General features: G+C 38.8%; 1 protein-coding gene across 3 annotated transcripts in view; it reads right to left on the reverse strand.

Moving 5' to 3' along the window:
* Positions 1-19,860, reverse strand: part of LOC114657387 (astrotactin-2-like) — a 2,479,169-nt gene that overhangs the window by 510,668 nt on the left and 1,948,641 nt on the right. For all 3 annotated transcript variants that reach the window (XM_028809185.2, XM_051931934.1, XM_028809183.2), the window contains one exon: positions 16,776-17,041. In XM_028809185.2, coding sequence (XP_028665018.1) covers positions 16,776-17,041 — 266 coding nt within the window. The remainder of the gene's footprint in view (positions 1-16,775; positions 17,042-19,860) is intronic.

Consider the following 19,860-nt stretch of genomic DNA (forward strand, 5'->3'; position numbering starts at 1 on the left):
TGGTAATAGCTATTTAGAAATGCTGCAAAATGACTTTATTCCTCAACTTGAACAATTATGACTGATAGAGAATATAGTGTTTCAACAAGATGGTGCTCCTTGTCACTTTTCTTTGCATATTAGACAGTTTCTGTATGAGAAATTCCCTAACAGATGGATTGGAAGAGGTGGACCATTTTCTTGGCCTCCACGTTCACCACATTTGACTCCATTGGATTTCTTTTTATGGGGACATGTAAAAAATAATGTTTTTAATGTTCAATCAAACCTCGATCTTTAGAAGACTTGCAAGCTAGGATAACTGATATGATTGCTGGTATTACTGAAAATCAGCTTGAAAATATTTTCTGAGAACTACAGAATCGTATTACCCTTTGTATTAGCAATGATGGTGGACATGTTGAAAATTAACAAGAACAATAAAAAATGTAAGTGTTTCTTCTTTCTAATCCTTTTTACAGATTCTTTCTATCTCATATACTTAACAAAGTTACAACTATTTAAAATTGCACGCAGACTTTATGGACACCCTGTATATAAATGATTTGGAAAGGAATACAAGTAAGAAGCTTGTTAGCTTTGCAGATGATACCAAGATAGGTGGACTGGCAAATAACCTAGAATCCATTGAATCATTACAGAGGGATTTGGACAGCTTACAGGCTTGGGGAGATTTGTGGTAAATGAAATTTAATGTTAGTAAATGTAACGTATTACACGTAGGAAGTAAAAATGTGAGGTCTGAATACACAATGGGAGGTTTGAAAATTGAGAGTCCACCTTATGAGAAGGATTTAGAAGTCGTACCAGACTCTAAGCTATTGACTTCCCGACAGTGCTCAGAAGCCATTAAGAAGGCAAACAGAATGTCCGGTTATATAGCGCCCTGATGTGTGGAGTACAAGTCACAGGAGGTTCTGCTCAAGTCTTTTACAACACACTGGTGAGGCCTCATCTGGAGTACTGGGTGCAGTTTTGGTCTCCAGACTACAAAAAGGACATAGCAGCACTAGAAACCGTCTACAGAAGAGCGACTAGACTGATTCCGAGTCTACAGGGAATGAATTACGAAGAAAGATTAAAAGAGCTGAGCCTTTACAGTTTAAGCAAAAGGAGATTAAGAGGAGACCTGACTGAAGTGATTAAAATTATGAATGTGATTAGTATGGTGGATTGAGACTGTTATTTTTAAATGAGTTCATCAAGAACACGGGGAAACAGTTGGAAACTTGTTAAGGGTAAATTTTGCACAAACATTAGGAAGTTTTGTCTTTACACAGAGAACCACAGACAAGTGGAATAAGTGACCAAGTAGTGACGTAGACAGTAAGACCTTTTTCAAAACTTGACTTGATGTTATTTTGGAAAAATTAAGTGTATTGGACTGGCGAGCTTTGTTGGGCTGAATGGCTTGCTCTCATCTGGATCGTTCTAATGTTCAAATGTTCTAGTGTTCTAACTGTAATGCAGAATCTATCCTTCCAGGTGACTGTGAGCTGGAACTGGTCAGCGCTGTCTGACTCTGACAAATTGTCCTCGGCCTAAAACACCATTGCTCTGTGGCAGCACACTGTGAAGAAAATTTCACAAGTAAAATGGAATTTCAACGTATTACCTCTCAGTAAAAAGGAATAGTAAAATAAACTTCAGTCACAGAGACGTATTACTTTATCTGGCATAATATGACTTTACCTATTTATGTAATATTTTAAACCCTTCTAATATCTGATAGTGTTAACAATAAAAGGAAGACCTAAAAACATAGAAATGTCTGTTGGTTATTTTTAATCATAAGTTCTGTTCAACTGCTTTATTTTTCTTTTTAGACTTTATCCAACATGTAAAACAGAAAATATTATTAATCATTGTCTCTATATACCAAAGCCTTTTTCCATAACCAGAAGGGAAAATGTAATTAAACACAAATGGTTTTGCAGTCACTTGTCTTTGACTCCATTATGGCATTTGTTAAACAGGAGTTCAGTGGACGATAAACATGAAATATTTTCAATAACTATGAGACAATAATTCCACTGAATTTTCTGCCAGACTAGCAAACTAATCATATGCTGCTGTGTGTAATATATTGTTTAATTTTGAAGCAGGGCACACATGACAGATTTGATGTTGGATAGTGTTTTATATGTTTTTGTTGTACTTGGGATTAACAATTTATCAAAATTAAGAAAATTAATATATCCTGCTATATATTTCTTTCAATTTTAGAAACTGAATGGTATTAACATGGAATTGGGGAGGGGGGTGGGGGGTCTATGTTTCAAAGGATAATGTCACTGCAAAATGATATTCCTGTGATTTTAGCATATTTAATAAGTTGTTTAATAAAAATCTAAACTGATGTACACTAGTATGACCTAGAAGACCTGTATACTTTTAATTTTCCATTTATAGAATAGTTACGCTTTCTTTCTGAACACTGTCTTTATTCAGCAGAAACAAAATGTAAAAATCAATATTGATTTCATAAAATGCCTTGCATAAACTCTCCTCGTGAAAGGCACTATATAAAAAGGGATAACTGACTTGATTACTAGTTTAATGAATAGCTAAACAATTGTCTTTTCAATAAAAATATTTAAGCTTTAACAATCTGATTATATTATTCACATACAGTAGATTTAGAAAGTATTCGGACTTCATCACTTTTTTCACATTTTGCTATTCTACAACCTTGTAATAAAATCATTTAAATTCATTTTTCCCTCATCAAACAACACTCCATACCCAGAATGATAAAGAGAAAACAGGATTTTAGAAATTGTTGCTAATTTATTAAAAACAAAAAACTGAAATATCACACTGACACACACAAGTATTCAGAAGTATTCAACAGTATTTAGTTGAAGTACCTTCAGCAGTGATTCCAGCCTGGAGTCTTCTTGGATAAGATGCCACAAGTGTGGATTTGGGGATTTTCTGCCATTCTTCTCTGCAGATCCTGTCAATCTCTGTCAGGTTGGATGGAGACCGTCAGTGGGCTGCTATTTTCAGGTCTCCCCAGAGATGTTTGATTGGTTTGATTCAAGTCCAGGTTATGGCTGGGCCACTCAAGAGCATTCCCAGAGTTGTCCCAAAGCCATTTCTGTGTTGTCTCTGCTTTGTCCTGTTGTAGGGTAAACCTTCAGCTCAGTCTGAGGTGTAGAGTTTTCTGGAGCAGATTCTCAATAAGAATACCTCAGTGCATTGCCGTGTTAAGCTTTCTCTCAACCCTGTCTAGTCTCCCAGTCCCTGCTGTCGACAAAGAACCTCACAGCATGATATTGCCACCACCATGTTTCACTGTTGGAATGGTATTGTACAGGTGATGCATGGTGCCTGATCTCCCCGTAATATGATGCTAATCCTAGTTATATCAGATCAAACAAATCTTGTTTTTTACAACCTGAGAGCACATTAGGTGTTTTTTTTTGTAAATAATGGTTTTTTTTGCAAATTTTGAGTGGGCTCCCATGTGTCTTCAGCTAAGGAGAGACTTCTGTCTGGCCACTCTATCATGAGAGTGTTGCAGTAATAGTTGTCGTTATTCAAAGTTTCTCCCATTTCCACACAGGTTCTCTGGACCGCAGCTGGGGTGCCCATCAGGTTCTTGGTCACCTCTCTTACCATGGCCCTTCTCTCACGATTAGTCAGTTTCACCAGGTGGTCAGCTCTAAGAAGACTCATGGTTGTTCCATTTAAAAATGATGGAGTTGGCTGTTCTCTTAGGAACCTTCAATGCTGCAGAAATCTGTAGCCTTCCCCTGACCAGAACTTTGACACAATCCTGTCTCTAAACAATTCCTTTGAACTCTTGGCTTGGTTTTTGCTCTGATACCCATTGTCAGCTGAGGGACCGTCTATAGACAGAAGGGTGCCTTTCCTAGTCATGTCCAATCAATTGATTTGACCACAGATTGACTCCAAACAAGACGTAGAACATCTCAGTGAAGATCAATAGAATGGGGTGTACCTGAACCAAATTCACAGCAGAGTCTGAATACCTGTGTTGATGTAGGAAGTCCCTGCAACGCATAGTGGATGCAGCCAGTAAGATCACTGGTGCCCTACTGCCCTCCCTCAAGGACATTTTTCACACCTGTCTCACCCGTAGAGCCATCAGCATTGCTGGGGACTCTTCACACCCCTTACATTCCCTCTTCAGCCTCCTCCCCTCAGGAAAAAGGTACCGGAGCCTCCAGGCCCGCTCCACAAGACTGTCTAACAGCTTCATCCACCAAGCTGTCAGGATGTTGAACTCTGTTCACTATCTTGACCCCCTTGGACCGTAACAAGAGTCACTATCTACCAAGTACCCAACTTCAGCTGGTATTATATAAAGACTCGATAGATAGATAGATAGATAGATAGATAGATAGATAGATAGATAGATAGATAGATAGATAGATAGATAGATAGATAGATAGATAGATAGATAGATAGATAGATAGATAGATAGATAGATAGATAGATACTTTATTAATCCCAAGGGGAAATTCACATACTCCAGCAGCAGCATACTGATAAAGAAATAATATTAAATTAAAGAGTGATAAAAATGCAGGTATAACAGACAATAACTTTGTATAATGTTAACGTTTACCCCCCCCCCCCCCCGGGTGGAACTGAAGAGTCACATAGTGTGGGGGAGGAACGATCTCCTCAGTCTGTCAGTGGAGCAGGACCCTTCAACACTATCCAACCTCTGCTCCTCAGGGACAAGCTGGCAGAGATGGGAGCAGATTCATACCTGGTGGCATGGATCGTGAACTATCTTACAGACAGACCTCAGTATGTGCATCTCGGGAACTGCAGGTCTGACATTGTGGTCAGCAATACAGGAGTGCCGCAGGGGACTGTACTTTCTCCGGTCCTGTTTAGCCTATATACATTGGACTTTCAATACAACTCAGAGTCCAGTCACGTGCAAAAGTTTGCTGACGACACTGCTATCGTGGGCTGCATCAGCATTCGGCAGGAGGAGGAGTATAGGGAACTAATCAAGGACTTTGTTTAATGGTGCAACTCAAACCACCTACAACTGAACACCAACAAAACCAAGGAGCTGGTGGTGGATTTTAGGAGGCCCAGGCCCCTCCTGGACCCCGTGATCATCAGAGGTGACTGTGTGCAGAGGGTGAAGACCTATAAATACCTGGGAGTGCAGCTGGATTATAAACTGGACTGGACTGCCAATACTAATGCTCCATGCAAGAGAGGACAGAGCCGACTATACTTCCTTAGAAGGCTGTTGTCCTTCAACATCTGCAATAAGATGCTGCAGATCTTATACCAGACGGTTGTGGCGAGCGCCCTCTTCTACACAGTGGTGTGCTGGGGAGGCAGCATAAAGAAGAAGGACGCCTCACGCCTGGACAAACTGGTGAGGAAGGCAGGCTCTATTGTTGGCACGGAGCTGGACAGTTTGACATCAATATTACATCTGCTGCTAACTGTCTGTCTTTTTGTACATCTCATAAGCTACTCTATAATGCACCTTCTCACTTTGTACTGTAAGTGGCTTTTGCACTACTGATTATTGCACATTGTACTTAGGTTACTTTACAAGTTCTAATTTATGTTATACTTATATATTTTTTTATATTTATATTTTATATTTTATTGTACTACGAAGATGAGAGAGAAATAGTATTTCGATTCTTGTGTATGTTCTGTACATATAGTGAATTGACAATAAAAGGCTATTTGATTTGATTTGATTGATTGATGTGACATTTTTAAAAAAATTAACTAAACTTGCAAAATTTCTAAAATCCTGTTTTTGCTTTGTCATTCTGGGGTATTGAGTGTAGATTGATGAGGAAAAAACAGTTGAAGCATAGCTGTAACATAACAGAATGTGAGAAAAGTGAAGGGGTCTAGAAAACCTTCTGAAATCTCTGTATCTGATTCATCCTACACAACACAAAAAAATTGTGACATCGTTGTGGCACACCTGGTATTTTCCTTTTGACATTTCACACTAACATGGCAGTCCCTTAATAATAATACGTTTTATTTATATAGCACCTTTCCCATGCTCAAGGCACTTGCAGAATATAATAAAGAATGACAATGTATACAGTATATAGCATTGTACAAACCAGATAAATAAATAAAGAAGATTAAGACAGTGAATTCCCTTCATCTCTCAAGATCATCTGTCATTCCCTTTTTTGTTTTCCAGTCATCTCAGTTTGATTGTGTCAGAGGTTGTGACAGGGGTGGTGGTCTTGTAAGGAATATTTATTATATTTTCCTATTATAGATATTAAAGATCACCATGATGCATCAATAGCATTATTGATAGGACACATCTAGAATCGCACATCATCATAACCTCTATATAAATAAAATCCAGTGTCTGTCTGTCTGTCTGTCCACTTTTCACGAGAGAACTACTTAACAGATATAGATCAGGTTTTTTTCTGTGATTTGCTTGAACATTCCAGTTGATTTTGTGACTTCTATCATTGCACTGAGTATCATAATTCACTTGTAGGAGCGATATATTGGCACTAATCCGAGACAGAGGCTGCAGGCCGAGGGGAGGGGGTAGCATGACGTGGACAGGGCCCTCGTCACTCATGCGCCAGCTTCCGTTCAAATCGCTCTCCCTCTGGCCACATTTTGGAGTGTACCTTGCCGCCACTTAGCTAACGATACTTGTTTGTTTATTGATTTTTAAAGTTTGTCCTGTTTCACTACTACATGGGCGGAGCCACGGGGGACAGCTAGTATATAATAAAGCAAATAGAAAGTAGTATTTCGCATGCCACTGTGTTTGTACTTGATTACACTTGTCTAATTTTATTACACAATTATGTGTCAACCCATCCTCAAACATGTCCATGGCTTAAGAAACACTACTCTCTGGGACAGTTACAGGATTGTACAAGTTTCAGATATTAGGAAACAACAGGCTCTGGCAGCAGCTACTGTAAATTAATTATTAGATTACATTAGATTAGATTAGATTATTACGTGTAAAGCATTTTTAGTTCCAATTTTGTGTGTTGTGACCACCAGGAGGTGCACAGCTCCCCAAACACCCGACACAGACAGATGCTAGCACAATTCTCGGCAACACACACATCTTTTTTTACAGGGGAAATATTTTTCTCTTGTTCCCCACAGCAGCACAGTACAATAAGCACCAGTACACATTCCTTCCTTCTTCTTCCTCTTCTCTCTCTTCTGCCTCCACTTCTCCCTCAAGCATTTTCATCTTCCTCTCGACTCTGGCTCTCTGAGTGTAATGAGGGGTCTCCTTTTGTAGAGCACCCTGAAGTGCCCCAGTTGTCCCGTAATCTCCTTTCAAGCCTTCTGGGCTCAGCAGTTCCCCTTGAGTCTGCCAGGCAGTAGCCATAGGCACCAGCAGGGTTGAGCTTCCTTGCTCCAAACCCATGGTGTAGCAAGTTGAGGGGGGCTGTGCTCTGTCATCCCGGTAGCTCCTTCCCCCGGTCCTACCCCGGCTGCGTAAGCGTCCCAGATGTAGATTAAAATGCAAAAGTGCTATGTAAATAGATTTTCTAGTTGTATGAAGGATCCTAATTGTGTCAGAGTCAAGATTAGAAATCTACGTATAAAAAAAGCAGGTTCTAAAAATGATTATATCTATATGTAACCAACCATGTTCCATACAGACATTAGAACATTAGAAAAATTGTTACGCGAACAGACAATTCAGCCCAGCAAGTTAGTCCATTCAATTTATTTATACTGCAAAAAACAGCATTAAGTTGAGATTTGAAGGTCCCTAAATTCCTACTCTCCACCACACTACTTGATAATTTATTGTATGTTTCTATGATTTGTTGCATGAGGAAAAACTTTCTAATATTTATGTAAAATTTGCACTAAACAAGTTTCCAACCGTGTCCCTGTGTTCTTGCTGCAGAATTTACAGTAACAACTGGGATTCACTGTACTAATTCAATTTTTAATTATGTCAATCATGTCTCTTCTCAATCTCTGTTTGCTTAAACTAAAAAGATTCAGCTTCTTCAGTCTTTTCTCATAGCTCATAGCTCTCAGTGCTGGAATCAGCCTACTTGCTATTCTCTGGACTTTCTCTAGTGCTGCACTATATTTATTGTAATATGGAAACCAAAATTCAACACAGTATGTTAGGTGAGGCCTCACTAGTGTGTTATAAAGCTTAACCATAACCTCCCTGGACTTGTACTCACTGTGATATATATTCTAACATCCTTTTAGCTTTATTGATCATTTCTGGATGTACATTGTGACAAGTCTACTATGACTCCTTTCTCTCTTTCATAAGATGTTCTATCGATTTTCAGACCTCCAAATGTGTATTCAAATCTGACATTTCTACTTTCTATGTGCAATACTTTACATTTACTTTCATTAAATTTCATCTGTCACAAATCTGCCCAAGCCTGTATGCTATCCAAATCCATTTGTAACAATTTAGCTGATTCTCCATTATCTGCCCTTCCACCTAGGTTAATATCATCTGCAAACTTAACCAGCTTATTGACTATATTCTTGTCCAGATCATTTATGTATATTAAAAAGAGCAGTGGCCTCAGCACTCATCCCTCAGGGGCTCCACTTTTAACATCAACTAATTTTGAAAACTGACCCTTACCTAACCCTTTGCTTGCCATGTTTGAGCCAATTTTGTACCCTCTACAGACTGTGCTTGGAATTCCCACTTGTTTCAGTTTGATCATTACTCTTTCCATGTAGTGCTTTATTAAAGCATTCTGAAAATCAAGATGCATAATATCATAGGCACCTCTCTTACCATATATTTCTTGTTCCTTCCTCATGAAATTCAAGCATATCTCACAACATTCCTGATCTGAACCCTTGCTGGCTATTTGTTAACATTCCTGTTCTATATGAGAACAATGGCGGCGCCCGTGCAGGCTGCGGCTTACAGAGCTCCCGAGTCCGCACTGATTAGTGTTAATCTTTGTTTGTCTTTGTCAACTAGTATACAGTAAGTAAAAAAGTAGATTTATCTTTGCACAATGTCTTGTCTTGTTTGTGTTTTAATTTTTCAATTTAAAATTTTAATTCTATTTTTAATTTATTATTTGCACGTCATGTTGTTAGATTGTGGACCCTGAGCTTCGCAATTTCGTCTGTCTGTATACTTGTATATGGTTCAGATGACAATAAAGTTCACTTTGACTTTGACTTTGAAATGGGCTGCTAAATAATTACTTCTATTAATTTACCTGTAATAGATAGATAGATAGATAGATAGATAGATAGATAGATAGATAGATAGATAGATAGATAGATAGATAGATAGATAGATAGATAGATAGATAGATAGATAGATAGATAGATAGATAGATAGATAGATTAATTTTATTTCTCCCCAAGGGGAAATTAAAACTTTACAGAAGCTCAACATATACTGTATATAGGAAGACACTTGTGTAACTTTCTTTTATGAATGTAAAACAACAAATGAGGAAATTGAAAAGAAACTTTCAGTTACCTGTAAACGTCTCAGTGTTGTGGCCATGAGAGACACCTAAAATGTTCTGATTCTCTACACTGAACCCTTTCCTCTTTTCTGTGCTTACACCTCACCCTTATAATACCACACGTTCTACATGTTCATCAAAACCCCCCGCCTCCATTTCAAGAACCCTCTACTTATGATACAACCCCTTTTCTTCCTTCAAATGTAAATCATTGTTATATATTCGTATTTTCTGTATACATTTTAACACAAACAAATTCCACAGGGTGATGAACACTTTATTTTAGAAAACTGAACCAACCGCAAACGCTATTATCCTTCTCACACACGTGACTCTCTATCGCTTCTTTCACACACACTGCTCTAAACTCCACACCCCCTTATTTATATTACACATGTGCACACAACCATTTCCTTTACCATATAATAACATTTACAAATGAAGATGTATACATAACAATCATTTACTTTCCAGCAGTCCTCTGTGCAGTTCTCTGCCTTCTCCACTAGACTCAACAGTCTCTCAGCTGTCAGGCTTTTCCCCAGCTGGAATGCTACACCACATATATATATAACATAGCCTAATGTTACTTTTGTAAGTCGCTTTGGATAAAAGCATCTGCTAAGCAAATAAATGTAAATATAAGTATACACATATATATATATGAATGGAAGAGAAGGTCTGTGATACGGTTTGCATATTTGCAGTTGGAGATCCACAAAGGGAGAAAAAACGAATCACGTATCATAAAATAGTTTTATTCCTGAGCTTTCAACCCCTATCAGGGGTCTTCATCAGAGGATAATGCTTAGACTTACAAGAATCAAAGGCAATATATAGCAACACATTCAGGGGTGGGGGTGGAGGTGACTAAGTCCGTATGATCAAAAAAAGGGGGGGGGGGGGGTTATCGTTAAATTAAAGTGCATATGTATATATATATATATATATATATATATATATATATATATATACACAGTATATATACATATACACACATATATAAAGTAATAGCCATGCCCTGTGGCTCCGCACGCGAATTAGTGAAAAAATGACAGTGAGGAGGGCCCTGCCTGGCTCCCCACTCCTGATGTCACGCTTCCCCCTCCCCTCGGCCCACAGCCTATGTATCGGATTTTTGCGAATATATCGCTCCTGCAAGCGAACTCTCATTCTTAGCGTGATGAGAGAAGTCACAAAATCAACTGAAATGTTCAAGCAAATTCTAGAAAAAAACCCGGTCTAAATCCGTAAAGTAGTTGTCTGGTTTGCTAGCTAAGCGGAGGTAAGGAACACGCCCCCGAGGCTGGCGTGTGAGTGAGGAGGGCTCCGTCCCCTTCCCCTCGGCCTGCTGCATCTCTTTCGGATTTGCATAAATAAATTGGTACCGCATGTGAACTATGATACTTAGCGCAATGAGAGAGGTTGCAAAATCAACCGCAATGTTCAAGCAAATTATAGAAAAAAACACAATCTAAATTTGTTAAGTAGTTCTCTCATGAAAAGTGGACAGACAAAAAGACAGACGTTGGATTTTATATATATAGAGATTTATATAGGGCGGCACGGTGGCGCAGTGGGTAGCGCTGCTGCCTCGCAGTTGAGTGATCTGGGGACCTGGGTTCGCTTCCCGGGTCCTCCCTGCGTGGAGTTTGCATGTTCTCCCCGTGTCTGCGTGGGTTTCCTCCGGGCGCTCCGGTTTCCTCCCACAGTCCGAAGACATGCAGGTTAGGTGCATTGGCAATTCTAAATTGCCCCTAGTGTGTGCTTGGTGTGTGTGTGTGTGCGCCCTGCCAGGGGATTGGTTCCTGCCTTGTGCCCTGTGTTGGCTGGGATTGGCTCCAGCAGACCCCCATGATCCTGTAGTTAGGATATGGTGGGGTGGATAATGGATGGAGATTTATATATACAGTATACACAAATATATGTGTATACATGTATATATATATATATATATATATATATATCCATCCATCCATTTTCCAACCTGCTGAATCCGAACACAGGGTCACGGGGGTCTGCTGGAGCCAATCCCAGCCAACACAGGGCACAAGGCAGGAACCAATCCCGGGCAGGGTGCCAACCCACCGCAGGACACACACAAACACACCCACACACCAAGCACACACTAGGGCCAATTTAGAATCACCAATCCACCTAATCTGCATGTCCTTGGACTGTGGGTGGAAACCGGAGCGCCCGGAGGAAACCCACGCAGACACGGGGAGAACATGCAAACTCCACGCAGGTAGGACCCGGGAAGAGAACCCAGGTCCCCAGGTCTCCCAACTGCGAGGCAGCAGAGCCACCGTGCCGCCCCATATATATATATATATATATATATATATATATATATATATATATATATATATATATATATATATACAGTAATCCCTCCTCCATCGCGGGGGTTGCGTTCCAGAGCCACCCGCGAAATAAGAAAATCCGCGAAGTAGAAACCATATGTTTATATGGTTATTTTTATATTGTCATGCTTGGGTCACAGATTTGCGCAGAAACACAGGAGGTTGTAGAGAGACAGGAACGTTATTCAAACACTGCAAACAAACATTTGTCTCTTTTTCAAAAGTTTAAACTGTGCTCCATGACAAGACAGAGATGACAGTTCCGTCTCACAATTAAAAGAATGCAAACATATTTTCCTCTTCAAAGGAGTGCGCGTCAGGAGCAGAGAATGTCAGAAAGACAGAGGAAAGCAAACAAATCAATAGGGCTGTTTGCTTTTAAGTATACGAATCACCGCGGCACAAATCTGTTGAAGGTGGCAGCTCACACCCCCTCCGTCAGGAGCAGAGAGAGAGAGAGAGCCAGAGAAAAACAAAGTCAAAAATCAATACGTGCCCTTTGAGCTTTTAAGTATGCAAAGCACCGTGCAGCATGTCCTTCAGGAAGCAGCTGCACACAGAAGGTAGCAACGTCCGTATCGTCTAGGTGTGCAAACAGCCCTCCTGCTCACACCCCCCTACGTCAGCGCAAGAGAGAGAGAAAGTAAGCTGGATAGCTTCTCAGCCATCTGCCAATAGTGTCCCTTGTATGAAATCAACTGGGCAAACCAACTGAGGAAGCCTGTACCAGAAATTAAAAGACCCATTGTCCGCAGAAATCCGCGAACCAGCAAAAAAATCCGCGATATATATTTAAATATGCTTACATATAAAATCCGCGATGGAGTGAAGCCGCGAAAAGCGAAGCGCGATATAACGAGGGATCACTGTATATATATATATATATATATATATATATATATATATATATATATATATATATATATATATATATATATACACAAAATGTTAAGCTTACTGGCCAGTAGTTACTTGGATCAGCCCAGTCACAATTTTAGTACAATGGGATAACATTTGCTAGCCTCTGGTCTTTAAAAAATTCCCCAGTACACAGTGACTTTCTAGTAGTATATGCACCAGTGGTTTACATACAGTATGCACCAACTAGCCTCCTTAAGCACTCTGGGTTAATCGCTGTCTGGTGATTTGTTAGATTTCAGTCTGTTTAATCCAAGCAGTTCTTCTTCCTCTCCAATTTCCTAATCACTAGTTACCAGCTTAGTGGTCTCTACAAGGGGACTAATGGGAGTGAAAACCAGGTTAACAGTAATAAAAGGCAGACACAAGATATGCACAAACAAATTTAAGAATTCTATCATGCAAAATAAAAAAGAAAAACATGGAAAACAGACAATGCATTAGATAAAACAAAAAGGTGGTACTGCCACAAATAGCATCCAACACTGAACACCTAAGCAAAAACTTGCACCCTTCCTGACTGACTCCAGCAGCGTATTTATCCTCTGCAGTTTCAATATGACTGCACCCTAAACTTCACTTACCCACATCACATGCATATGCCACTCTGTAAAATTGCCATGATCAGTCTACACAGCTACGCACTCCAGTTTCCCCAGTTTTCTCCCAGTAAGCTGCTTGTTGTGCCTTACATGCTCAAGGGTATACCTGCTGCCTAACCAGGGCACATTTATACATTCCTTGGACCACTTCTACCTGAATAAACCCCAAGCAGGAACAAAACAAGTGTGCTTGTGGGCCCTTAAACTGAGCCACCTACAAGTTCCTCTCTCTGTTTTCCATTATTCATAGCAACATGCAGTGCTACTGCCCTGCACTACGTCTGTCCTGTGAAAAGACTATAAGCCTGGTAAGTATCAATGCATTTAAAAACATCTATTTGAAATCGCAGACATCAATAACCAACATGGGAAAAGTAAAACAAGGAACCAGTGAGGCACTTCTTCACACTTCCATAAGAATCAACCTAGTCACACTGAAGCATAGTGACTGAGCATCATGACAAGTCTCCTTAAAAATGGTCGACACTTTCCATCAATGAGTTTCAAGTGTGTCTTGTTGTTTAGTCTCATGTGTTAAAACAATTCCCTATCTGTAGCAGAAAAAATGTCCCGCCGGAAATTTGTAGACTCTTGGTATATAAAATAAATTCATTCCATGACATTTTTGACATGTTGGATTGTTATGGTAGACAGTTTGTTTACATTTCTTCCCAATGTGGACTTATTTGTAGGATTTATTTGATTGGATGTCAAATAGAACATTCAACAAAGAAAATATGCTGTTGATGTCATGGCACTATGAATTTCTTAATTTTCTCAGCCTACTTACATATTCATTTATTGCATGCCATCTAGTGGACAACTTTTAAATAGCATTGATGTTGATCAAACTCTTCACTCGGGTAAGCAACACCCATGGTATAAAAATGTACCACTTGCACAGAACCATTAAGATTTTATTAATATAGCAGTGCTCAACAATTTAAACCTTGATTCAAATTAAAAATTAAACAGATTCAAAAAGTATTCAGGCCCCTTCACTTTCTCCACACTTTATTGTGTTGTAGATTTAATTTTAAATAGATAAATATACAATTTTTCCCATCAACCCACAGTCAATAACCCATAATGAGAAAGTGAAAATGTTTCCAGAAAGGTTTGCAAATGTATTAAAAACTGTAATCTGTCATTCATATAAGTATTGAGACCCATAATTCAGTACATTGTAGAAGCCACTTTGTCAAAAACGACAACATCAAGCCTACTTTTGTAAGTCTTTACCAGGTTCACACACTTTTATTAGTGCAGATTATCCCATTCCTCCTGGCAGATTTTCTCAAGTTCTGTTATATTGGATGAGACGTGTGTGTAAACTGCCATCTTCAGGTCTCTCCACAGATGTTCCATGGAGTTTAAGTCTGGATTTTAACTGTGTCACTTAAGAACTGTCAGAGACTTATTACAAAGCCTATTCCAGCATTGTCTTGGCTGATTACTTGGGGTCATTGTAGTTCTGTAGTTGTGTCACCCCAGTCTGAGGTCATGTATACTGTGGAGCAGGCTTTCGTCAAGGATTTCTCTGCATTTGGCTGTACTCATACCTCTCTTAAATCTGATCTGTCTCCCCTTCTCTGCTACTGAGAAGGACCCCCATAACATGATGCTGCCACCCCTATACTTCTTGACAGTGATGGTATTAGGCGGGTGATGATACCGCTTGAATTTCTATTCAGAGAGTTTAAGTTTTATCTCAGCAGACCAGAGAATCTTTTTCCTCATGCTGTCAAAGTCCTTTAAAAGTCGTCACATAAGACTTTTACTCAACAGTGGCTTCTTTCTCGCTTCTCTAGATTAATAGTTATGGAGTGCTGCTGAGATGGTTTCCCTTCTGCCTGGTTCTCCTGTCTTAACACATAACTCCTGAAGCTCTGTTAGAACGACTAAGGGGTTCTTATTCACCTCCATGGCCCTTCTTGCCAGGTTACTAACTTTTTTCAGATGACCAACTGTAGGAAGAGTCGTGGTAATTCCAAACTTCTTCATTTTGGAATTGTTTAAGCTACTGTACTGTGGGGAACACTCAAAGCTTTAAAAATGGTTTTATATCTTCATCCTGATCTATGCCTCACCACAGAGGTCTACAAAGAGTTCTTTGGACTTCAAGGTTTGATTTTCGTGGGACCTTATATACGCACATGTGGGCCTTCCTAAAGCAATTCAGTTTTCAACTGGTGGACTCCACTCAAGTTCTAGACACATGTCAAGGAGAATTCCAGCAAACACGATGCACTTGACCACAATTTGAAGTGCCACAGCAAAGGGTCTTTATACTTTCTATGAATAAAGATTTCAGTTTTTGATTTTTTTTGGATCATTTATTGAATTTATTAAATGCATATAACATTCCATACAATCAAGTCGAACTTAACAAAACATTAAGTCAAATCAACCCTCACCAATGAGAAAGAGTGGAAGGCCAACAACCAGAGCAAAATTGTTAACAGTAGTAAAGAGAGAAAGGGGTCTTTTCCCCCAATATAAGTGCTTATTCTAAAATGTTATTGATTAGGTCCTGCCAGGTTTTTAAAAAGTTTTGAACAGATCCTCTAAGTGAGATTTAGATTTTTTTCAATTTCAAATAGTAGATAACATCAGTTACCCACTGACATAAAAGAGGTAGGTTAAGATTCTTCCAGTTGAGCAAGAAGATTTTTAATAAATTTGCAATCTTTTCCAGAAATACTTTTGCTTTACCATTATGGATTATTGAGTGTAGATTGATAGCTAAAAATGGCAAATTTATTCATTTCGAATTAAATCTACAACACAATCAAGTGGACAGAACATCAGTTAGTCATTTTCTAATCTGTTTAGCGCAGACTAAGGACTACGGGGTGCCGGAGCCCAGGGTGCAAGACAGAAATAAACACTGGATAGAGCGCCAGTGCATCACATGGTGAACACTCAAACGCATACACACAAACACACACACACACACACTCCAACCACACACTAGGACCAATATACTGTCACCAATCAACCTATCCTGCATGTCTTTGAACTGTGGGAGAAAACTGGAGCACTTGGAGGAAGCCCACGCAGACACGGGAACAATATGCAAACTCCACACAGGGAGGACCACAGCTCCACAGCAGCACTACCACTGAGCCACCATGCCACCTATACAGAAAGTAAAGGGGTCTGAATTCTTTCTCAATCTACCATATATTGTGAGGGTATCAAAAGGTGGGTCAGTTCAATGGTAAAATTGGCACTCATGGTTCTTCTGTCCTTCAGTCTTTAAATATCATAGTGAGATATCATCAGCTACCCAAAGTGCTCATTGCAAATGATTCAGTATGTCTGTTACACTTTCACCACATCAAACATGTAGAACATATTGCATTCTCAAAGTGTTATGTTTTACATTTTACAGTTTTTAAAGTAATACTTCATACCTCTTTTGTTGCGTTATCTTGTATAAGGTTGTAAAGCGGCACCACCCGGTTGATCTCCAGCAGAACTGGCGTAGGACTGATCTGTTCCTTGCCTTGTCTTCTGCAGAGGTGACACGTTGCGGGGCAGTGGCCCTTTTCTTCACACCTGATCTCTACACCAGAAATAAGCTGGTCATCAGTCAACATCTGGGCAGAGAGTAGTCCTGATAAGTACGTAATGAATGGCATGGATTTCAGCTCCTTCTTGCTTCCCATTTCAGTAGTTTCTAAAAGAAGAAGAGACAACAGTCTTAAAAGAAATAAGGGGAACTTTCACATTCTGACAGTTTTGAGGAGATTTGATTATGACTTAGCCAGAATGGGTTTTTAAGGTAAGGTAATAAGAGTGTCTGATTGTGTATTATGTTTTGTGTAAATACATTTCCTCAATTAAATCAAAAGCAGGGAGTTGTAAGATGGGTAGCATGGTGGTATAGTGGTGAGTGCTGCCGCTTTTGAGAATCCAGTATCATGACCTGGAATCCTGTTCCCAGTCGAAGTCTGTGTGGACTCTGCAGCTTCTCTTGATGTTAAGACAACAGCACATTCTAAACATCATGTGTGAGTGTCCCGATTGCAACATTGGGCTGTGTGTTGGTGACTTGTTAAAACATATCACATGGAAAACGTGTACTAAGTCTGCATTATTACAGCAGTGGACATTAAACATACCTTTCCTACTGCATTTATGTTGATGGTATTTACATGATTGTTACACATAATAAGCCATTAAGAAGGCTAGCAGACTCTCAGGTTATATAGCGCCTTGATGTGTGGAGTACAAGTCACAGGAGGTTCTGCTCAAGTCTTTATAACACACTGGTGAGGCCTCATCTGGAGTACTGGGTGCAGTTTTGGTCTCCAGGGTACAAAAAGGACATAGCAGCACTAGAAAAGGTCCATAGAAGAACAACTAGGCTGATTCTAAGGTTACAGGGGATGAGTTATGAGGAAAGATTAAAAGAGCTGAGCCTTTACAGTTTAAGAAAGAGAAGATTAAGAGGAGACCTGACTGAAGTGTTTAAAATTATGAAGGGAATTAGTACAGTGGATCAAGGCTGTTATTTTAAAATGAGTTTAACAAGAACATGGAGACACAGTTGGAAAATTGGGTAAATTTCACACAAACATTAGGAATGTTTTCTTTACACAGAGAACCACAGACACTGGAATAAGCTACCAAGAAGACAGTAAGACTTTAGGGACTTTCAAAACTCGACTTGATGTTTTTTTTAGAAGAATTAAGTGGATATAACTGGTGAGACTTTGTTGGGTTGAATTGTCTGTTCTCATCTAGATTGTTCTAATGTTCTAATTTTCTAATAACATGAAAAACATTCAATGTTTTTGGCTTGTTTTCCCAGAGCTAAACATAATGCTTGGCGACTATGAGTCATAATGGTCTTTCATTCTTTGTTAATTGCCTTTTTCTTGACATCATGATAGCAATGTACAATGTCATATGCTCCAAATAATGCATCAGAGGATGTAGCAACACAGTTTGTTCCAATACTGCATTTATTCAGATAGTGGGTTGATAAGTAATCAACAAAAGTTGGGACACTTGTAGCAATTGTTTGTATCAACTTGCAAGGCCTTTTTTTTGAATAGCATGGAGCTTTTTAAATTAAAGACAGAACCAATGAATGAGGGGAACTCTTGACCAATGAATGATGAGTAGAAGTTGTTATGAGTAGTGATTCAGTAATCTTACAACCTGTGGGTATAAAATGTCTCAGAATCTACTGGTGTGACTTTTTAACTATCCTTTACTATTTTCCAGCTGTAAGGAATGGAAAAAAGCAGCTGTGCAGAACAACCGAGGTCTTTAATAATCCTGTTTGTCTTTTCTAAATTAGCGAGTGTTGCAAATGTCCTGAACAGATGGCAGCTGGGTGCCAGGAATATTCTGTATCGCCTTCACCATCCTCTGCAGTGCGATGTGTTCTTGAGCTGGGCAGATGGTATGCAGCCAAATACAGTATATTTTAAATATAACATTATTGTTGTTATTTTATATCGGACAACATTATCCAAGCTGACTTAAAAGATCAGGACACATTACAACTTTAGCTTCAGTGAGTTGCCTAGTGTCACACATTGAGACGGAAGCATGAAACAAACCAGCATCTTTGGATCAGTGCACCATACGATTAAAACACTAAACATAATATTGAATCATCAAACAACATCCAGTATTTACAAAGAAATGTATTATCATATAAATACAGTTATACTAATAAAACCTATTTGCACCATATATTTTTTAATATTTAGCATCGCTTTAATTTATATCATTAAAAGTACCTTTCTATAGCTCTGTCCAATAAAATAAACCTAATGAATTAGTTTAAAATTCCTGCAGAGAGTCCTCACGATATCAAGTTAAAAAGGTAATTATGATTTGCATTTTTTCTTAATCGTTTACATTCAACCGTAAAGCTATTTTTAATCTTGAAATACAGCAAAACTATAATAAATGACTGGAACTATCAGACTCTATCACTGAAAATTTGAGATTAATTCAAGCTGGGAAAAAGAAAGTGTAAATCTGACCAGTTAAATCGTCTAACATGGAAAAAAATTCTAACATGACTTAATATTTTCCTATCCCAATATAAACATTCAACTGCACATTCCCTCCTTTTTTTTGTTTTTACTCTGCTATCAGCAATGGAAGTTCTTAAATCTGTCACTTAGCATAATTCATTTCAATAAAACGATGACTTAATGGATTTACTTGATCATATTCTCATAATATAAAAAGGATCTCGTAATTCTTTAAACTGTATCGGTTTATGTCATGTCAGGGGAAAAAGCACTTTTATATTGAGCATTTTAATACTTGGGCACTTTCAATGATTTGTCCATCCCACCACACTTTATTTAATGAGGTGATTAAAATAAAATAGTTCCATATAAAATTTAGCTCAGCTCTAAACACATGCTTTAAATACCTACAGTTTCTGATTTTTATATACTTTTTTCTATTTTTACACTACATTTTCCAAAATCCTTTCATCTTTTCAGTTTAAAAGCATTTGGA

The sequence above is a fragment of the Erpetoichthys calabaricus genome, chromosome 9 (assembly GCF_900747795.2).
Source record: "Erpetoichthys calabaricus chromosome 9, fErpCal1.3, whole genome shotgun sequence".
NCBI lineage: Eukaryota > Metazoa > Chordata > Cladistia > Polypteriformes > Polypteridae > Erpetoichthys > Erpetoichthys calabaricus.